At 42.2% G+C, this 20978-nt stretch overlaps 1 protein-coding gene across 4 annotated transcripts in view; it reads left to right on the plus strand.

Annotated features, from left to right (window-relative positions):
- The first annotated feature begins 784 nt into the window (after window positions 1–784).
- KIAA1210 (KIAA1210 ortholog) overlaps window positions 785–20978 on the plus strand; it is a 54486-nt gene continuing 34292 nt past the window's right edge. For 3 of the 4 annotated variants that reach the window (XM_017817938.1, XM_017818013.1, XM_017817968.1), the window contains exon 1: window positions 13336–13503. In XM_017817938.1, coding sequence (XP_017673427.1) covers window positions 13442–13503 — 62 coding nt within the window. In that variant the 5' untranslated portion in view covers window positions 13336–13441. Of the gene's footprint in view, window positions 981–13335; window positions 13504–20978 lie in introns of those variants that run through there. The other variant, XM_017817957.1, reaches the window with a different exon arrangement.

Consider the following 20978-nt stretch of genomic DNA (forward strand, 5'->3'; position numbering starts at 1 on the left):
CAGGAGAGGTTTAGGTTGGGTATCAGGAAAAGGTTTTCCACCTAGAGGGTGATTAAGCATTGGAACAGGCTCCCCAGGAAAGTGGTCACCAAACCTGTCTGAGTTCAAGAAATATTTGGACAATGCTCTCAGGTGTTGGGGTGTCTTGTGTAGGGCCAGGAGTTGGACTTGATGATTCTAATGGGCCCCTTCCACCTCAGGATATTCTATGATTCTACGACTCTGTGATCGTGCTGAGGCTGTGCCTTCACAGCTGAATTATTACAGGTCCCTCAGGCCGGACTCTGTAAGATTTCGTGGACAACAAACCCGCGGGAAGCCCAGGAAGCCTTGAAGGTACCACAGTCTTCCCGTCCCGCAAAGGCGTGAGAAAGAGCCAAAATTCCTGCACTGAATGTGTCAGGTGGTCTCCGACGCCCCGCACAGGTTTCGGGCGGAGGCGGGGGTCGGACGAGCCCCAGAGGTGTCCGTGCTGCTCCCATGGGACCCCCCCGCCGGTAACACGGTGGCGGGAGGTGGGGCCGGTGCCCGGTGCCCGCGGGGCGGGGCCGCCCGGGGCGGGGGCGCTGAGCCGTGCGGGGAGCGCGGGCGGTGAGTGGCGACGGGGACCGGGACAGGGAGGACGGGCAGGCGGGCGGTCACCGGGAGGGGCACGGGCCCGGCCCCGGCCCCCGGCACGGGAAGGGCTCCTGCCGCCGCTCCCGCCCTCCCGGCCGCTGGGTGCCGGGGGAGCTCCTCGGTTGTGTCGGGCGTTGCACACGCGGAGCCCTGGGCGCTCGGCAGCTTTGGGATAACGCTGGCGGGTGTTCCGTGGCGGAGGCGAGCGGCGTGAGCTTTCTGCGAAGCATTCTTTGTTCCGATGCTGTATTCACCGGCTACCGGCTCCCTACGGCTGCGAACGCTCCCCGGGCATCCTCGTCCCGAACTGCAGACTCGCAGGCTTCCAGTGTCGGATCTCCGCATTTTATGCTCCAAAACAGGTTTTTAACCCTAAGTTGGTTAGCTGGAGTAGTTACGGTTGTTAATATGATCTGGAGTTTATTTTGTCTCTTGCAGCGTTAGTGGAATTGCTGGAATTGGCGGCTGTCTCCCAGGAGTGAAGTCTTAACACTGGTATGGGCACTGGGAGAATCCATGTGACCTCAGAGCTAGTATGAAGGAGTGACGTGAGAGAAGTAGTAAAGGGTCAGATACATGAGCTGTAGTAGATGAAAAGACACCCATTGTGTAATTTCTGTCCTGTTTATTTTGCTGAGACACTCCATAGCTTGATCTTGCAAACAGCTGTATGCAGGAGTAACGCCTTAATGACTTTGATGAATTTCCTGTGATAACTATCCTTGTACAAGTCAGTGTGGCTCATGTAAAGGCAAGTGCTTTCATCCAGGTAACAATCTGCAGGCAGGGTATGAGCACAAAATATCCAAGAACCTCAGCAAACCACCTCCAGTCTTTTCCATAGTGTAGTCCAAATCCTCTCTTGAAAATTGAGGAGTTTCTCATTTAAAATGTCCCTTTCCCCAAGTAATCTGAAGTATACTATTAGGAACCTTTAAAACAGAAAAGCAAGTTTGGTGGCATTATCTTTTATTAACAGCTTCACCATTGTGAGTTTTCTGTTTCCCTCACACTATATAATAGATGATAATTAGGACTCCAATACTTTTGCAGGTACACTGTAAGATAGGAAATACAAATATATTTGTCTTGCTGTTACAAAACAAATACAGTGAAAAATTAATCCAGTGATTTCATGAGCATGGAATTACTTTTTGCACTGTTTGGTTGTTTATAGTTTGGACTTCTAGCTATATAATACACAGACCACATTGCTAGTGCTTCAGGCCAATTCCTGAAGAATACTGCACCTGGAATGTTACACTGACTTAGTGAAATTGCTCATGTGTTCATCAGTGTCGGCAGATGACTTATCACAAGATGAACACAGCTGCAATTCTCCAGCTGAGCTCCTACACACCATAAGAAAATGCAGCCCTGTTGCACAGGTAGGGTGTGAGGTTTGCAAGGATTCCAGAACTGTCCAGTACTACAGAGAATTTTGATCCATATCTGCAAAACTAAAAGTTGAGTTGGTTCTTACTCATTATAATATAAGAAAGTGCAAAGCACTTTTTCTTACCTTGGTCTTTATGATTGACTCAAGTTTAGCTTATATGTAGATGAATGCATTTAGGTATGTATAAAAATGCTTTTTCTAATATGCGAAGCCGAGTTACTTGGATGTTACATGAACCAAAAGTAAGCTTCTCCTTTTGTTTTAGATCATTGTGAGTTAGAAGACTTTTCCACTTAAGCTGTTTGTTTATGTTTTCTGTCAAAGATTTGATGGAAGTTTTCTGAAAATGAAATGTCACAGATTCCTGTGACCACAGTGATGGAGAAATGCCTAGGGCAGATTTGATGACTCAAAATTCTTTGTCCTTTGGAACCCACAGCACAGGGTTTTTTTTTGCTATATTCAGACATTTGGGAACTAAATACCCTTTTAGCTTCTTTTTAGTATTTCTGGGATCCAGCGAGTGCAGACTTATCCAGCAAAAGTTAAATTTTACCACTTTAGAAGATTTACTGACATTTGTTTCTGTTTCAAAGTTAGTATTTGTGTCTACTTGTTTCTTAACTTACCAGTCAGAGAATTTGCTACAGACAAATGCACACCTATGTTTTCTTATAGCAGAAGATGATGTATGGCAGTCAGAGAAGAAACAAGAAATTGTGCTTGGTCCAAAGACCTGCTTAATACAGACCCATTAATTTATTTAGAGATCAATGGAATATTTCACAAGAAAGCACTCGCTGCCAGTGCAAATACTGCGATCATGCATAAGCCTTAAGAGAAGGGCTAAGATGTTGCTCAATTTTGAGCAGCTGGGGGCTGTTCCTGGGCACTCAGGAACAGTATTTTGTGTGTGGGGGAGTCTGAAACATTTAATACAAACAAATACATCTTTAGTTGTTCCTGCTTAATCTCTGCTAAAATCCACTATGACTTTGACCAGAATGCTTACTGTATCTGATACTGTTGACGTGTGTTAGACATTCATTCATATGTATTTATTTATTTATATGAAATCTCTCTCTATGTAAAGGAAAAGGAAGTACACATGGTTTAGCAAACTGGGGAGCTGATTTTTTTTTTCCCCCTGAGGATTTTCAGTAATCCTTATGTTTGTACTGTGGACAGTGTGCGTGGTGTGGTTGGTCTCAATATCTTTAGTTATGTAACATAAACATCAAGCTGTGCTGTAAGTCAAACAGGGGACAAAGCAGTGTGACTGTAGTCTCTGTGGTACATCAGACTGCAGGCTGACACTATGATGGGAAGAGTTGAGTTCAGTGGAAAGACTCTCATTGATTTTAATGAGCTGTGGATATGGCCCAAACTCAAGGATCGGTGGCTTGGCTTCACTGGAATGCCACCAGCATCATGTTGAGTCATGTTTGCACAGATACATATACATCCTCTTAAAGTTTAAAATAGCTTTCAAAAGGAGTGCCAGTGCCACAAGCAAAGATACCATTTGTATTTCATCATTTTCTTCTAAATGAATTCAAACACACTGCATAAGATTTTGGTACTTAACACCGGATTTAGTGGAAATGCAGTTCTGTCGCCTCTTTACTCCCTCAGATGTGTTTCTATGCCAGTTCTTCTGTCTAAGGTCAATCTATTGTGTAGTTTAAGCATAAAGCTACCTAGATATCTCTCCATGTGGAGAGGTTTATCTCCATATCTTCAGTTGACAGCTTGTTTGTGCAATGCAAGGAGTGCTACAGGTTAGAACTTGAAACCACCACTTTGGCGAGCAGCACTGAGATTTGCAGCTGATGGTATTAACAAGGATTGTTGTAACTACTATTCTTCCCTCACTCCTGCTGACTGTTGCAGTTCCCCCCAAATGCCATGAGATCTCATCAGGTCATAGCTCACACAGCCAGGTGATCGTGCAAGACTGAACATTCTTCTGAGCAAACAAAATCAGGCAAAACTGTCAAAATACATGCCCAGCCACAAAGCTTGAAAGCAGGATCTTTAATGATTCAGAAACTGAAAATGAAGAGACCACCAAATATTTCCAGTACACCTGCTTGTTTAAGGCATCACGTAATTTTGCTGACTCAGGAATGCTGAATTTTGGGTGGCTGCATTATTCTAAGCCCTTAAAACTGTAGGAAGCAATGAGGATCTTATTTCACAGCTTCTGTTGAAATTTCTGCTTGAAAGCCTGTGGGGAAAAATGGAAGTTAGTGCACATACTTATTTTCCTTACAACTTTGATGCTGTCTTTAGGGCTGACCTCAGCAAAATGGCATGTCAAGGAGTCACACAGCCCATCCTGCTTTCACTGCCATTCTTTGGCTTTTCATCTGCTGTTCCACCCTCTCTTCTTTCTGCTGAACATGCATTTCTTAAATTTAAATGACATTTGCCAGTAAAAGAGGCTGCCATTATTCATAGGAGTCTGTTAAATATTATTGCTACCATTTGCCAGAAAATGTTATAGTAGCTTGTGGTCAAGTGTGTCCTTTCCTTTCTCCCAGTTAATACTTTATGAGACTGTTTTGTATCCCACTGGGTTACAAAGGAAGGATACCTGCCAGCACAAAAAGGGTTAATGCTCATGTATTTGGCTGGGTCTTTGCTATTTTGAGTGCCAAGATTCTTTTTTGCGCCTTTTTTTTTAAAAAATAAGATTCCTAACTTAGCAGAGTTGGAACTGCAGCCCTTGTGATGTGATGTGGGGACATTTGTCTCTCCCTGGATCCTGGTATCTGGCAAACCAGCATCTTTTCCCAGTCCTGTGGCACATTACTGCAGGCAGATAAAAGGGGTCTAAGGCTCTTCCTCACAGTGTCAGGATAGATTTTATCCCATTGTTCAAGAAGCTATTCGTGTATTTCTAAGCACTGGTAATGACAAGAGAGGGAAGGTTTAGAGAAGATGCATCCTCTGATCCTGTTTTTCAAAGCAGTGTCAGGATTTCTGAGCTCTTCTGAATTTACCCTTTTTTTTTATATGATACATTTAATTATCTCAGTAAGAGGAAGTGAAAGGACGAGTGAAAGAAAGCAGGAGAGGGAGACAGTGTGGTATACTTGATATTTGAGAAATGATCCAGGAGTTGATCTACAAATTTAAACTATAAACCCTTAATATAAGTACCCAGAAACATGCTAGAAGCCGGGAGTGTTTATTAATGGTGCCTGCTTGATTTTCTTGCTTTTTCAATCTATATGTTGTATTTGAGTTTACCTTCAAGTGATATAACACCTCATAGGGAACTTGTGGATTTATATAATTGGCTTTATATCTGAATTAAAAAGGGGGAGATGTCAACACAATTTTATAGAGAATGGTGCATAGAAAACCTCCTATGCATTAGGAGACTAAACTCAGCTGGCGATACCATCTAGGAATTGCCTTCTGTACAATAGTAATGACAGTTTTTTCCAAAATCCTTTGCTCTTTGTTTGTAGATGTGTTAAGAAAGACCTTATTTACAGATGCATAAAGCTTTAATTTTTTAAAGATTTTTGTCCTTTGAAAGAGACATAGCATGCAGCACATCAAAGTAAATTTCAAAGCCACAATGCAAGGTTTGTGTACTCTTAAAGGTTCAAGAGCAGTACAGTGAACAGAAGAACATGAGATTGTTTATACACCTCTTGTTAACTACCAGCATGTGCTTCTTTGAGCATTTATTTTTTTATTGCTTATTTTCTTTTTTTGAATCTGTCTTTCACACACCATCACTATGTTGCTACTGTGCTGACGGAAGAGTGGATTTAATGAGTTGAACTCCTAAAGCTGTGGGCTCTGCAATAATTAAAAGCGATATGTTATTGTATAAGAAAATATATTAAAATGTTAAGGTTCTTATGATAAATGTTTCATGAGAGGATCTGAGTTTGTCTTTGTGGGGAGGTGCTGATAAAACCTGTAGAACGGGTAGGTGACTTTGCAGGTCCGTGGTGACAACTGCTCCTCTTTCTGTTTGGACCCACAGTGTTGCTGGCATTTCAGTATTTGAAAACCACCTGGATGGAAGGATCCACTTAGTAGCAAGGATTCAAGGCTTGATGCCAATACCAGTGGATATCAATTATGTTCTCTTTAAAGGAGCGGTGAGGCTGAGAGTGGCATTTATCCTAGGAAAGCTGTTGGTATCCCCTAAACTCCGTGGTAAGGCAGAAAGATACTAAAACAATGGACTTAAGTTTGTCATGGCTCTTAACTGCAGCTTTTTTGGATACCACTGATCCTGGGGTGACAGACCCATTGGCTCAGTGATCAGCTTAAAGTGTGTGCCAAGCTCTGTGGTTGGGAAGGACCAAGTGGAGATCCAGTTTAAGCATGTGATTATGTGACTTAGTGACACAGAACTGTGGTTTATTCAATAGTTTTAGGTAAAATTCTTCTGCAATTAGCTTATTTCCTGCCTCTGGATATTTATTAGATATTTTCCCTTCCCATTATAGTGGGAACAGCTCCAGCATATTTAAGAGACAATTGAGAGCACACTGGGATACTTAAAGATTGCCAGAACTTGAATCTGAGTAACATGTTAGGCTGCTGTGTAAGGACTCTGCTGTGCTATGGGTCTGTTCTGGAGAAACTGGCTCAGTATGAGGTATTTTTTATTATGTGATGATTTTAAAACTCTGAACATGAGAGGTCAAATTATGCAGTGCACTCGCTGATTTCTAATTTAACTTAGCATTTTGATGCCAGTGCTCCTGTAAGAGTCCCCACAGCTGAAGGCTGGCTAGTGAACTTACAGTTATCTTGGGTATTTATAGGGTGACTATTCTTGTAGGGTCTTTCTGGCTGTCCTTATTGAGCAACGGAGGATGGGGAAAGACTCTAAAACACAGTTCCAGGCACCAGGAATTTTTGAGTTCAGTTGCAGTTTATGGATTCTGGATCAGTCACTGAATTACTTGTCCTCAGTTCTCCCCACCGTATCTGCAGTATGGAGTAATTAATACATTCTGTGCTGAGGGACACAGGTCTGCTATCTCACAGATATCAAGTGGTAGGAATAAATTTATTATTTCTTAATATTTTCAGTTATTTTGCAGCTTGTGGAATGAACCAGGTACAGTATTCATGCTTTTATACAGAGAAAAGATAACAAAGAAAACACAATGTTACCATTGCCTACTAATTTGAGTTAAATGTCAAGAGTGTGCCATTTTGACTTTTATTTTTCTGTTTGCTTCCCCTTGGAGCAATAAAGCCTGCAGGCAGGACATTCTGGGACTCCACTGCCCTTCTCTGAAGGTTAATGGTCACCTTATCTTTAGCCTTGTGTTCGCAGGCTCTGGAGCCAGACAGCCTTTTCCCCAGAGCTGTGCTTCCGTGATTTCCCATATTATTGCCTCAGCCAACAGCCACTGAGATGGTATCAGAGATGACCTTCGCTTTTGAGTTTTTATTTCAGTTGCAGTTGAAATTCAGGATGTTGATGGCTTTAGGAATATTATTCCAGATGTGGGAGTCCCTGATTCTCCCCTTGCTTGTACCTGCACAAACGAATCAGAAGTAATTCTGTTGAAGAGGTGGGTCTACATTAGTGCAAAACTAATATACATGGGAAGTCATTAAACTTGATTGCTGTTCACAGCACAGGCATTAGTGGCAATGTTGATCTGATCTGTCTCCAAGGGAGCTTGGCGAGAGTGTTGGAAGGACATTAACTGGATCTATCCCTAGAGGGGAGTTTGGGAAGAATGGGGCGTAGAAAACTCAATTCATTATTCACATCATCTCAGGATATTTGTTTAGACTCAGTAACTGTTACCTCTGATGTTCGACATCTAGACTAGGCACTGGTCCATGTGCCTGTAGCTACACACTGTGTTCTCACATTTCTTTCCAGATGGTCTTGTATATTGGTGCCTGCCTGGACACCGAGAAGGAAAAGTGGTGTTGTTGGAACTTAATATTTTTTAACATGGTGTTTTCTTAAGTCAGAATCTGCAGAAATAGAGCTCCTTTGTTTAACTTCTGCACTACTCCCCCTTAGACAAAAGAACCACAGTTTCCTAGTATATAAAATATTGACCATGCTAGTATTTTCACAGGAAATACCAGCTCTTCCACTGTGTCAAAAATAATCTGCTTTTCATCCAGATTCTTTAAAATCTTAGACTTTAGATTTATGATCTTGGATGAAAAAAGCAGAAACGTGAGAGGCAGCACATCCTGGCTATATTGTCTGTGTATACAGGGATGCTGTCACTTCTCTATTAGTAAATTATATATTTATATGCAAATAAATCCTTGTACATTTGCAAAATGTCAAACAAACAATCTACCTCTGGATATGTGTTACCTGTTTGTCAATTGGTATTTTCTCTCACTGAAGTCTGAGGTTACATCTGTGATCCTGTTGCAAATCTAGAGGAAATTACCTTTTGAATGACACATGGTCTGACCTTCATCTCCAGATAATCCAGGAAGAGTTCACATTTGGCTGTGGGGACACAAAGGATAGATTTAGAATACCAGTATTTTTGGCTGTATTTTAGAATTCAGTAATGCACTGGATATCCCATACTGAAGTTTATCTTCACTCCTTCCTCAGAGGTGAAGACAGTGTGTTTGTGGTAAACTGCAAGAAACAATTCAGTCTCAGAGTTACCAAACACTGGAATCAAAGAGATTACATGTATTTCTGCCTTCTTTGAAATATTCTTGTTATTGAAGGAGATTGCAGGAAGTCCTCTAACGGGGAATAACAACAACAAAAATCCCCCAAATCCCACACATTGTACACAAAGTGTGAAAATAGACTTAATTAGAGCAACATACAGTAATTAGACTCCAGATAAAGTATCACAGCAAATTCTTCTGGCTTATATGCATGAAAAAAAAGCCATTAATAGTGCATAGTTGGAGGTGTCTGACTATACTCTCTACTTTCAGTTTCAGACATAGGCTTTGACCCTCATTTTCCTTCTGATATTAATCACAGATGGATGTATAAACTCTGCAAGGCAGAAATCCTCTTATCTCCACTTCTTTGTTGTCTGCAGAGTGCTGTGTTTGATTCTAACCCTGTTTGTTTAAAGCTCTGATACTGCAGCTTTTAACAGCGGTGCACGTTTAGTTGTTTCTTTAGAATTGAAGGGCTTTCACAGAAAATTTCTAAGCCAGGCTGATTTGCCAGCTTGGGAATCTCACTTGTAAGAAAACTGAATCCATTTATCTTTCAGGGAAGTATTTTCTGAGAATCACGTTTATGCTGGCACACAGTTGCCAGGGGTACAGATGCAACATGCATGTAAAAAATGCATGGAATCTTCATGGCATAAAATCCAAGTGCCCATAGATCAGTATATGACGGCTCACCCTGTCACAATGGTGACAGGGGAGCTGCAAACCTCCTTCAGTGAATTCTCAGCTGATAGGCACTGTTTTCAAAACAGCAAAACTTACCAGAGGAATGCAGTCAAAATGTTACAGTGACTAGGAAAGAAGAAAGTAGACTAGATTTTGGTAGAGCTTGAAGGCTAAAAACTAGAGACTAAAGTCTGCCTTGTTGAATTCAGTTCAGAGACATAGAAATCTAAAGGAAATCTGAAATGCTGTGGTCTATTAGTTTGCTGTGGGATTTTTACTCCTACCTCTAAATTTGTTTAGTGAAAAATTCACATGAAACTTTTGTCCCTTTCTGGAAAAAAATAAAAAAAACGTAAACCAAACGTCCAGGTTTAAACACAGTTTGTGAATCATGGGATTTCCTAACTGTGTGACATCTGGTCCATCCCTGCTGCTGTGCACTGTGTCTGTGTCCTGATGGACAGAGCAAGCCAGCTTTGGGTGGGCAATTTGTGAAGCTGGAAGTGTTTGCAATCTGGGAGCCGAGGAGGCAAGGATGTGGTCAGCCCTTAGAGACCCAGTTGCAAGGGGCTACAAGAAAAGCAGTAGCTCTGTCAGACATGGAACATGTTTAGAATTGCTGGTTGTGTGTATAGTTCCTGACACCTCTGCTGTCAGGCTGCTGGTGTGTACCCTATGTATTTGTAGTATGTATATATTTGGATTTCCTCCATTGGATTAGTAGTTGCTGTTGGTTACTTATGTTGAAGAGGCCTTTTTTTTTGCCGTGGCACAGGTCACAGTGCCTGAGAAATGAATAGCTTGCTGATTTTAGGAGCTGTATTTTGGTGCAAGCATTTTTCAGTGATTGGGTTCCTGGGCCTTGCTCAGACTTGCCTCCCTCCTTTGGAGAAATTGAGAAACCCATTGGGAAGTCTACCAGGCACTTGGATCTCTGCTGCTGCCCATTCATTGCTGCTGGTACCACTGCGGGAAGGCAGCTTCCCACCAGGACTTCTTGTTCTCCCAGAAGGGGAAGCAAGGTGGATTTGGATGTGCAGTGATCACAGGGGGTGGTGCAATGTTGGGCTGTTGAGGGAAAGCGGTGACAGTGAGTTTGACAGTGAGTTAAAATGGGGAAGGCCATAATTTTCAAGTGAAAGTAGACCTGGACTGGGCTATTTTAATCAAGCCAAGCCACAAACTTTAGAGGAAATCCAGATCTGATTCAACTTCCAGGTGTTTAAACTTGCTGTCTTCCCTATCTTTAAAGAACCATCTTTACTTTGCCGAAGTCTGTATTTGTGGTTATTTGGTGTTCACTAACTTTCCAAGTTAAAACCAGCTTTAATTAATTGGCAGTAGAGCAACCTGTTCACTTCAGCACTTAAATGAAGAGCTAATGTAAGTGTAGCAACGTTTGGCTCTCAAACCCAGGGTGCAGCACATAACTGCTTACTTGCACTGATTTACCTGTGGATGAGGAGCCATGATATTTATCAACATCTAAGATTTCAGACCTGTACCCAAAAAGCTCAGTGTGTAGCCATTTGGAGCTGTGCTAGTGATAAAGAAGCAGAGCAGTGAATAATAAATCTAACATGAAGTGGCTTGGAGAGTGATATGAAGATAGAGAATCAAAAAGGATTAAATCCTGAGGTAGGGTAATTATTTTTAATGACTGTTTACTAGTTTTTGCTTCTTGGAAAGTAAGGGGGTTTTGAGATGGTGCAATGTGTCTTGCTAAACTGCCAGTTGCTGGGAATGGGACTATGTCTGACCTAAATGGAACCCAACACATGAAGATTTACATGTTCAGGTAAGTCACTTCAAGACAAAAATGCATGAAAGAAAACAAGAATAATGAAAGGAAGGCAAACCATCTGAGGAGGTTTGGAGACAGGGAATCCGCTTCATGGTAGCAAAAACTCCAATCTTTTGAAGCTTGTGGGCTGTATTCTGCACCAGGTGAAGTGATGAAATTCTTCCAAAGCCACCAAGATTGCACCCTTCTACTGGCTTTAGGGACTGTGCCTTCCCACTGGAAGGCCATTTGATCTTTCCAGCTTTTAAATACAAATGTGAATTTTTCATGAGGTCTCCTTCATTTCTTACTGTACTACAAATGTTTCTGTTGGCAGCATTTTCTGAACTAAATGCCAGGCAAATTTCAGATGCAATCCTACATCCAAGGTTTTGAACATTAGGCCAGTCAGAAGGTTTCTCCAGTAATCTCCAGGAATTCCTTCCTGGTGGTTGTTACCCAATAACTGAAACCTTGATTTTGCATTTTTTTTTCCTGTGGGCTTTCTCTGATGGGTGGAGATTAATGCTCTCTAGTGAGTCTTTTTCTGCTGGGATTAGGAGTTCAGTATGAAGTCATTGTGACAAATGCAGTAATTCAGGACAATGGTGAAACTTCCTTGGGTAAAACTTCAAGTAGTGTTACTGTATTTTTGCTTCTTTGTCTTTTCCCAAGAGATAGAAAGTGTATCTGCTCGAGGTCAGGTTTGATTTGTAGTTCTTGTGTGGATGGCATTGAAGCTGGCTGCTTGGAGAGGCTTTTGCTTGCCTGCTAAGTGGGAAACTAGACTAGAATATGATTTGTTTCCTCTTTGTGATGGTTCTTGCACTTGCTGTCATCTATTATTTGTGTCATGGCTTTCCTTTGTGAAGGGGCCTTAATAGAAAATAGAGAAATGGAGTTGTCTGTTCACAGATTTCAAAGTTCTGCACTGGTGGAAAACTGGTGTAGCTGAGTCACTTATGTGACTCCTCACTTGAGGCCCATTTCTCAAACTTCATGTTTCTGTTATCGGAAAGGTATTAAAACAAAATACTTTTTTTCCTAGTATTCCAGAAGAACTGCTCCACCTTAGATCTGGCCTTGCTTCTCAGTGCCTTTAAGAGGAGCTCATATAGAAATAATAATACTGCCTCTTACTGGCTTGCCAGAGCCAAGTATTCAAATGCAGTGTACTAGCTGAGAAACACAAATAAATGTGGTTTTCTTCTGATCTTCTAGGAATGACTGTAAATATTTCCTTTGCTATTATGAGAGTTATGAACTTCCTACTTTCAAATATATGTGCATTTTTTAAATCAGGAGCTGACATTCTTAGCAAGGCACGCGACTCCAGGAACAGGCTGACATGTGTTACTGGCTGCTGCTGCTCCCTTGTTGTGTGCAAGCGGCACAAACAATGTCTTGCCTCGTATCTCTGCTTTTACCTCAACAGAGGCCATTAACAGCCGTGATGAAAATTCATTTCCACATGAATTTAATGCAATATAATGTCAGAAACAACAGCTATGTTGTCCCCAGGACTTGGGTCATCCTTGTGAATGAAGCTGCTTGAGGTTTATGTTCCCCAGCATTTTCCTCCTTCCACACCCAGTGAGGGTGTCCTTAGTTGTGATAGTGAGTAACAACCATTAGTGTATTGTCAGAGGTCATCACCAGGCACTAATTTTTTCATATGGGTCTACTGGCTAATTTAAACTCTAGAGCTTTTAGCCTGACCTTGCAATATTGCAGGGATGAAGTTGGGTTTTTTTTCCCTCTGTTAATATGTTGTTAGAATAGATTATGATTTACAGTGAATTGGGATAATGCCTGTTTTGGGAGGTGCTGGGCACTCTTTACGTGCTGGAGAATAATTACGGTTTTTACTGGTTATTTCTAAGATGTTGCAAGTATTTTCTGTAGCTTTTCTCTGTCAAAAAAAATAACAATAACAATTAATCTCCTCAGGGCTTCTTCACATCCTAATTACAACCAAGCCTCTCATTAGTCCCACAGCGAGGCAGAATCAAATGCCATATGGTATTTTACACTTAGGATGCTGCGCGTACCAAGAGCTGGAAGGAGACAGGAAAAGGGGGAGTTAACAATTCATAACCATTTATGGAGCAGGCACAGCCCTCCTTGGACCCAGTTCAGCAGAGTCTGAGGGCCTCAGATCAGGAACTTTATCTGGCCAGTAATTGCATCGGCATGCTGGCTGCCTGGTGCGCGCGTGTGGGCAAGTGCTGAGCACGACACAAGGCTGCAGAACCTTCTGCTGGCATCCACACACAGGGATGAATTAAATGCACACACGCCTCCCGGGAAACACCATGGCTGGATTCTACGGGTGCCTGAAAAGTAAAAAGTAAGTGCCATGCTGAGCCCTCCCCTCCACCTTTCCAAAGTGAGCTGAGTCTACTGAGTAGTTTGAAAACCTGTCTTTGTTGTATTGCAGCTGCAGCACTGAGCAAAGTGCTTATGCCTTGGGACTGAAGCACCATTCTGAGTGCAGAAGTGCAAAAAATTAGTCCTGGGTAAAATATTAGTGTGGTGAGAATTGGTCATGTTTTTTTCCTTCAGAGGTGTAGGCATGAAATACTGAAAAAGGAATTAAGAATCTTTTCCTGTTTAATTATAGCAAGAGGAAAAATGTCCTCTTCCTTAGTGATTAGCTGTATTGTTTGTATGTTAACACATAAAAATGAGAAATACAGAAATGTACATTGGCTTTTATAAAAGCATTCAGCTAGAAGTCTGGCAGTAAATGCTCTTTAAGAACTTGATGTGCTCAGTTTTTCTATAAGCAATCTGAGGTTTGTTTCTGTAATTGCTCCCTGTTGAGAGATTCAATTGTATTTAAAAGGAATATTTTTTTATTGCTTCACTGACATATTCTGTTGGAGTAGACTATAAAGAGAGAAGCGAATGAGATAATGCACATTAGTGTTTGTGCTTTAAACCACCATGAAGATGCATTCTGTTTCTGCTTTGACATTCTCCCTGCTAAGGAATGGAACAAAATTTCCTGCTGCCAAACCCGAGCAGTGGTTTGATCATGTTTTGCGCCAGCAGACTGCAGAGGGCTCTATTCTTGCACCCAGTGTGGGATTACAGACAGGGAACATGCACAGTGGAAGGCAAGTGAAGCTGTGTCTTGAGGCTTAGGATGTAAATGCTGATAGTTGAATGTGTAAGTCCTAGTTAGCAGAGGGGAAAACATAGTTCAAAAGTGGTGATGGATTCTTTTTCCTTTTCCCTCTCCTAAAGGTTGTATCCCTCACACTAACAGTTTGTCTCATGTTACTCTGGTGGAAATGTGCATTTTCAAAGGCACACAACTCTATTGGATTTCAGTTAGCATTTCCATGCCATATTGACTCTTTTCCTCCTCTGAAATTTGTAACAGGGAATTAATATTTGGAATGTAAGTTTGCTTTAAATAAAGGAAGAGTATGCCATCATAACTAGCAAAAGGTCTAAGAGTGAGTCCTGATGAAGATAAGTAGATTGGCACTTGAATTGACAAAAACCCTCCTGTTTACATAGTTGGATTTATGCTGAGAGGCTTTTTTCCCCCCCAAATTCTCCAGCATCTAATGTATTTAAAACAAAATTGAAAGTCTGAGAGGCTATAAAGGCTGGCAGATGAAGCTTTTCACATGTGGTATACCATCTCTTCTTTCCTGGTAGATCTCCACCTGATTTATGAGAAACAGAGCTTTTTTTCTTCAACAGATTTTTCTTTCTTGATATTTTCCAGTTAGGTCTCTACACTTGATAATATACAGATCATATTCTTTAGCCTGCTATTTCAGCCCTATGATGTGTTCCCAAGTGAATTAGTGCAACTATTAATACTTTGCAGTCTTTACAAATTTTACATGCTGCTTTGGCTGTGGTTATTAGCAGTTAAAATAAGTGCAAGGCACCCGTTGCAGTAATAGTGATGTTTTTAGCCCAATATTAATTTTGGATGAAATTTGTTTGGAGTTTGATGTGAAGTGTTTGTCTTTCTGGACAAATGCATCATTGGAATGGCTTCCCCAAGTTCTCACGTGGTCATTTGACCTGTAGGAGTTAGTTTGCTTTCTGAATGAAAGCTCTTTTGGAATGAAGTTGCTTTTATGTGTTAAGCAGTTGGCTTGGGCACCAGCAGGAGCTTGGCCAAAGTGGCACAGAGCTCAGTGCAGGTCATGAAACCTGCCATGGACACTGGGAGAGGGTTCCCTCCAGGGCCTTGAGCTGCTGAGTCCAGCTAAAGCACCTGGGCTGTTTTAAAAGCAGCTTTGGGTAGTGCTTTCCTGTGCTGCTGTCACATTTACCTTCCCCACGTTTTGCAAGAGAAAGCAAAGGCTCTGCCCTGGTGCAATAATGTGTGGCTGAATCTGATCTTTGTGCACAGTCTTGTACCTGTGTTTTTTTAGTGTTCTTTTACGACATAAAGAAAAAGGCCAAAGCCTAATCCAGATAATTCTGCATCACAGCTCCAATCTTGGTTACTATGTCACTGAAGTAAAACTTGTAGATTGCTTTCATATTTCTCTTTAGCCAGCTGAATAACCTCAAACTTTTCTTCTGGTAAGTTTATAGCTCATCACCCTTGTTGCAAAGTTTTGTTTTTTCTCAGTCCAAGTGTGGTGTCAGAAAAAAAAACTAGATCTGGACAGATAGGATGAAGTTTTCTAAAACCTGTGGAGGAATCTTTTCATATGTTCCTCAGTTTTTGGTACTAGCCAAGTATGTTGTTATAAGCTGAAAATGTGGTTGCTTGAATAGTAAGGTTCACTGATGGTCAACACAAACTGCCAATTTCCAAAGACAAAAATAGTGTGTTAGAAGCTATATAAAATAGTTGGCTGAAGGTTTTATGTGCCAGCTCAGAACTGGTTTGTATAGCAGACTATAAGAAAATGTATATAACTGGTCTGCATTTAATGTGGTCACTCAGGATTTCACGGTGCCTTCCAGAAACAATCCTAGAATTACGGACATTTCAATTTGAATGCCTTCTGCTATGCTAAGCTCTGCACTCCCAGTAGGGAATTGTGTTCTTTTTCCATAGTCCAAAATTGTCAAAAAATGCTGATGTGCATTTTTGTCCTGCAAAGAAATTTAGCATTTGGGTAAAGCAATTCTATCAAGGAATACATCAGTAGAATTTTCAATATATTTTTAAATTGCTTGAGATGAAAGTAATTGCAAATGTAGAACAATGTTATGAAATTGAGTAAAATGTGTTTTCTAGGTTAGGTGCTGCTGCTGTAGTTTATGTTGCCTGTTCAGATGTGTGTCAGGAAGAGATTTTGATGTTTGCTGGGTTTATTTCATAGTTGGTACAGTGCTGTCCACCTGACAGATAACCAAGCTGTCTCTTCACTGCCTCCTGCACCTTCACCCCAAGCCCTCTTATTGGAGAAGCTCATAGAGGACAGTGGAAGGAGTGCCAGAAATCCCCTTGTCCTTGGGGCTAATTACACTTTTATTACAGCTTTCATATGTGTGTGGAGTCCTTTGAGCCTTTTGCTCCCCATCCACAGCAAGCAGCTGCTGTTTTAGCTCGGACAGTAGCAAGTGAATTGGAAGTGGTTTAAAGCTCCACCAACTGCTACTGAAGTAGCAACTTGACAGCTTAAAACTGTTGGCTTTTCTCTGTCAGCAGCTCATTCGCCTCCTGTGGCCTCTCTCCCTTTTTGGAGCCATGTAGTCACCACGGGGTCTCAGTAGCTGCGTGTACTGACTGCCTGCAGTACATGATGCTGTGCTCTTTGGCGTGGTTTTAGATATGCAGCATCTCTCCAAGGCTCAAAGGCTGTTTAAAGCAAGACACTGAGTTCCCTGGCCATCCCTGCCTGTGTATCCCCCTGCATATCTGGGCTCAGTGCCACTGGCACAGTCAGAAGGCTGTGCAGCTTTGGAGTTGGTGCTTCCTGGGAGTTGTGGCAGAACTAGTGGTCCTGTGGTGAGCTGGGGATCTGTCTGTGTGGCTGATGAATTGTGGTGAAATGCTTTCCATGAACACTTTGGTGTTCTTAAATATGTCTGTTTACATGTCTCTATTGTACATCACTTTGACACAATGTTTCCCAACAAGGGCAAGAATGACTCATTAACAGCTTTTCAGTGTTGGGTTTTTTGAGGTGAAAATATCTGAGCATGATAGGTAGTTTCTGCCCAGCAAAGCAAGTTCACCTGTGCAGAGACAATCCTTGGATCCACATAGGAGTGACAATATTAGGTTTCAAGAAACAGCTTTTGTGGAAAGTGGAGAGCTCTCCCAGCTGGGGCCAAGTTAGAGAGGATGAGCTGAGGTGAAAGTCCTCCGGCTTGTGAGTCTCTCAAGGGAATCTTTCAATACATAACCTATGAGCATTATCCTGTACTTGGCAATTATACAGAGTGGACATTTGTGAGCATGTTGGTTTTGGCCCACAAGGATCATTCAGTGCTATGCCTGGTATTAAATGTGTGGAGGCTTAAGTCCTGTTTTCCTATTCAAGAATGGTAGAGAGGGTAAACAAAAGCAGTCAGGAGGTGTCAGAGCCATGGCACTGCAGGCAGTTGGGCACAGTTAGTACAATGGTGCTATATTAGTAACAAAAAAAATCAACTATTTCTCTTTGTTGATTCATTCCATTTGACTCATCTCTGTGCAAGAAGTTCACTTCTGGCTTAATACACGAGTGAGTCACTCCACATCTCCCAGTCCTCCTCATTCTGTTCGTGCTTCTCTCTGGATGGTGTTTGTTTTAGCAGCCACAGTGGTGCAGTGTGTTTGCTGGCTGTAGGCAGAGGAATTCCAAGCAGGCATGCCAGTTTGTTTGGTTTCAGCCCTTTCCCTATCACCAAGGTTCTGAGTATTTGACAGACATGCTGTCAAATGGACCTCTAATGCTGCTTGTCCTACATCACTCGCACTGGAGCAGAAGCTTCTTGGTTTGGGACAGTCTGCTGAGTGTGATCCTCACTCTTCTGCATCATTTGACTGCCAGGTTTTTTGTCTACATTATTTTGCCAAACTGAGCCATGAAAACATCATGTCACAATTTTGCCTTGTGTAGAAGCTGGCCTTTGTCTCTTATACAGAAACTTCTGCTGCTCAAGGTGTCTAGCTTTGGACCCTTACAGCTGACAGGAGGGATTAATTTGTCATTTCATCCTTGTGCAGAGGTATAGAAAGTTTAATAGCTGTGATGTAAAGGCCTAGAATTGGCTTTAGAAGCTGAAATTTGATGGTATGTGGGACAAAAATGTAGTAGGTTCAAACTGTAGATAACCTACCTGAGCTGGTGTAGGGCAGCTAGAGCTGATTACCAGACAGACTTGGGAAAATCTCAGATAAGCCTATCCATGGGGAAACAGGAAAAAACCAGCAAGGTAATTCCAATGTTGATTTCCACTTCCCCCCCCCCATTTCTCCTAGGGACTGCTGCTGTAAGAAAACAATTGAGCACAAGGTGCTCCACACTAATGCAATTCAAGCTTATAGTTCTGCATTAAATCTGTTAGAGTCTTAAGGCTGAGTAAAGTTATTTTGGATACATCAAATACTAACTGCAGACTCATTTTATCTATCTTGTTATTTTATTCATAATTATTTGTATCAAGATAGCAGGTGGCCCTCCAAGGCCCCACTGAGGGAGTCACTGTATAAACAAACAAGAAAACCCCCCAGTCAGTTGATTTCCTGTTTGATTTTGCTTGTAGATGCTGTTCATCACTATGTTAATAGTCAGGGTTGTGCCAACAGCTCAACCTTTCCAACACAATGCATGTGAAAAAGCTGAGACCTGGGCCACACACATCATTATTTGTTTCTTTAACTGCATTGTTATACTGGTGTGTGCTGCTGCTGCATTCATACAGGTGTACAGGTGTACAGGTGCCACAACGTTCTATAGTCTATCATATCCTGTCCCCATGCTAGAGCATGTTGGTATCTTTGCAACTGTTGTGTTTTAGCTCCAGCAATTAAGCCCTACAACAGCTGCTCACTCCCCCCCCTCTGGTGGGATTGGAGAGAGAACTGGAAGGGTAAAAGTGAGAAAACTTGTGAGTTGAGATCAAGACAGTTTAATAGGTAAAGCAAAAGCTGCACATGAAACCAGAACAAAACAAGAGATCCATTCCCCACTTCCCATGGGCAGACAGGTGTTCAGCATTCCCAGGGCAGCAGGGCTCCATCACTTGGGAAGACAAACACCCTCACTCCAAACTTGCCCCCTTCCTCCTTCACCCCCAGCTTTATTGCTGAGCATGAGGCCGTATGATCTGGGATATCCCTTGGGTCAGCTGGGATCAGCTGTCCCAGCTCTGTCCCCTCCCAGCTCCTTGTGCACCCCCAGCCTCCTCACTGGTGGGGTGGGGTGAGGAGCAGAAAAGGCCTTGGCTCTAGGTAAGTGTTGCTCGGTGATAAAGGAAACATCTCTGAGTTACCAGAACTGTTTCCAGCACAAATCCAAGCCACAGCCCCCTACCAGCTGCTGTGATGAAAATTAGCTCTACTTCAGCTCAGATCAGCATGCTCTTAGAGGGAATTGTAGCACTCATGGTCAGAGCAGGGAAACTTGGCTGTGCGGACAAAGCCACCCAATCTTGCTTTTTAACCATCTAGCCAGAGCTAAGGCAGCTTTCCATCTTCAAAGTCTTGTGGTGGTTGTTTCTTTTGGCCTCTGAGATTCAAGGATCTGGTGCTAATTAGTGAACTAAATGTTTGACTTTTATTCATGATGAATTCCTTTATGCTTATTCATTCTCAGAAAAATGTAAGTGTGTGCTTCTGCTGGGTCTTCCAGGTATCACTTATCTAACAACACACTTCTGACCCACACAGTAGTTCTGATGCAAATAGGATGTGTTTGAATGCTCCAGCTCAGATTTAGAATGGAGACATCATGGTAATCATCAACCTACCTGAGTATGTGGGAAGATACAGACTTGTCAGGGGTGTAGAAGAATTGTTTTTTCATTCACTCCAGCAGTTAAACTGCTTTCCAGCATCTCAGTTTAGTGAAAAGAATGTTTCAGAAGTTGAAATGTCATTGCTTTCCCTCAAAAACTTCAAATTGTCTTATTGCTTCCTTCCTTTCAGCCTTGGCCTATGAAGACCTTACAGAATACCTGTCCTAATCTGATTCCCTCCCCGCTTCTCCCTCACTGCCTGCTTTTCAGTACTCCATCCTGCAGTCTTTGTTGTCTTTGGTGTCACCCTTCTGGGTTTTCCTACTGTCATGTACCATCTCTGCTCCCTGATGCTGCTGTACCACCACCTTCAAAACACAGTTGAATACAGCTTGATACTCCATTGGCGCAAAATAGCATTAGCTCAGATAATCTTATTTTAGATGATCCTGTTTTAGAGAGATATTTGTGTCTGGAATCCCAGAGAAGTAGGATCCCTTTTTAGCAGTTGCTCATACTGAAGTGAAAGGTCATTAGTTGCCCTTGGGACAGAAATGGCTCAGGAACTGCACTGAGCACATGGATGATACTCCTTGGCTCCAACAGTTCTCCATGAGCTTCAAGACCGATTGTACTTCAGGAGGCTCTAGAGAGAGCAGCCAGGAAAGCAGAGCAGGGACAGCAGGGGGTTTCCTTTAGAATAAAAGAAGGGAGACCATCAAACTTCACACACAGCTGCAGAAAAGCTTCTCTGCAAGCACAGAGGCTGCCTCAGGCCTTCCTTGATCAGGAGCCAAAATAGGGGCTGAATTACAGAGATACCCACGGGCAGTGGGAACTCAGGGGATTTAGCCAGCCGGACACAGTATGTTTCAACATAGGAAGGAGCTGGCCTTGTTTTTATTTTTGTGTGTGTACAGGCAGTAGATACTGCCCCAAATA

The sequence above is a fragment of the Lepidothrix coronata genome, unplaced genomic scaffold (genome assembly GCF_001604755.1).
Source record: "Lepidothrix coronata isolate B3197 unplaced genomic scaffold, Lepidothrix_coronata-1.0 Scaffold2, whole genome shotgun sequence".
NCBI lineage: Eukaryota > Metazoa > Chordata > Aves > Passeriformes > Pipridae > Lepidothrix > Lepidothrix coronata.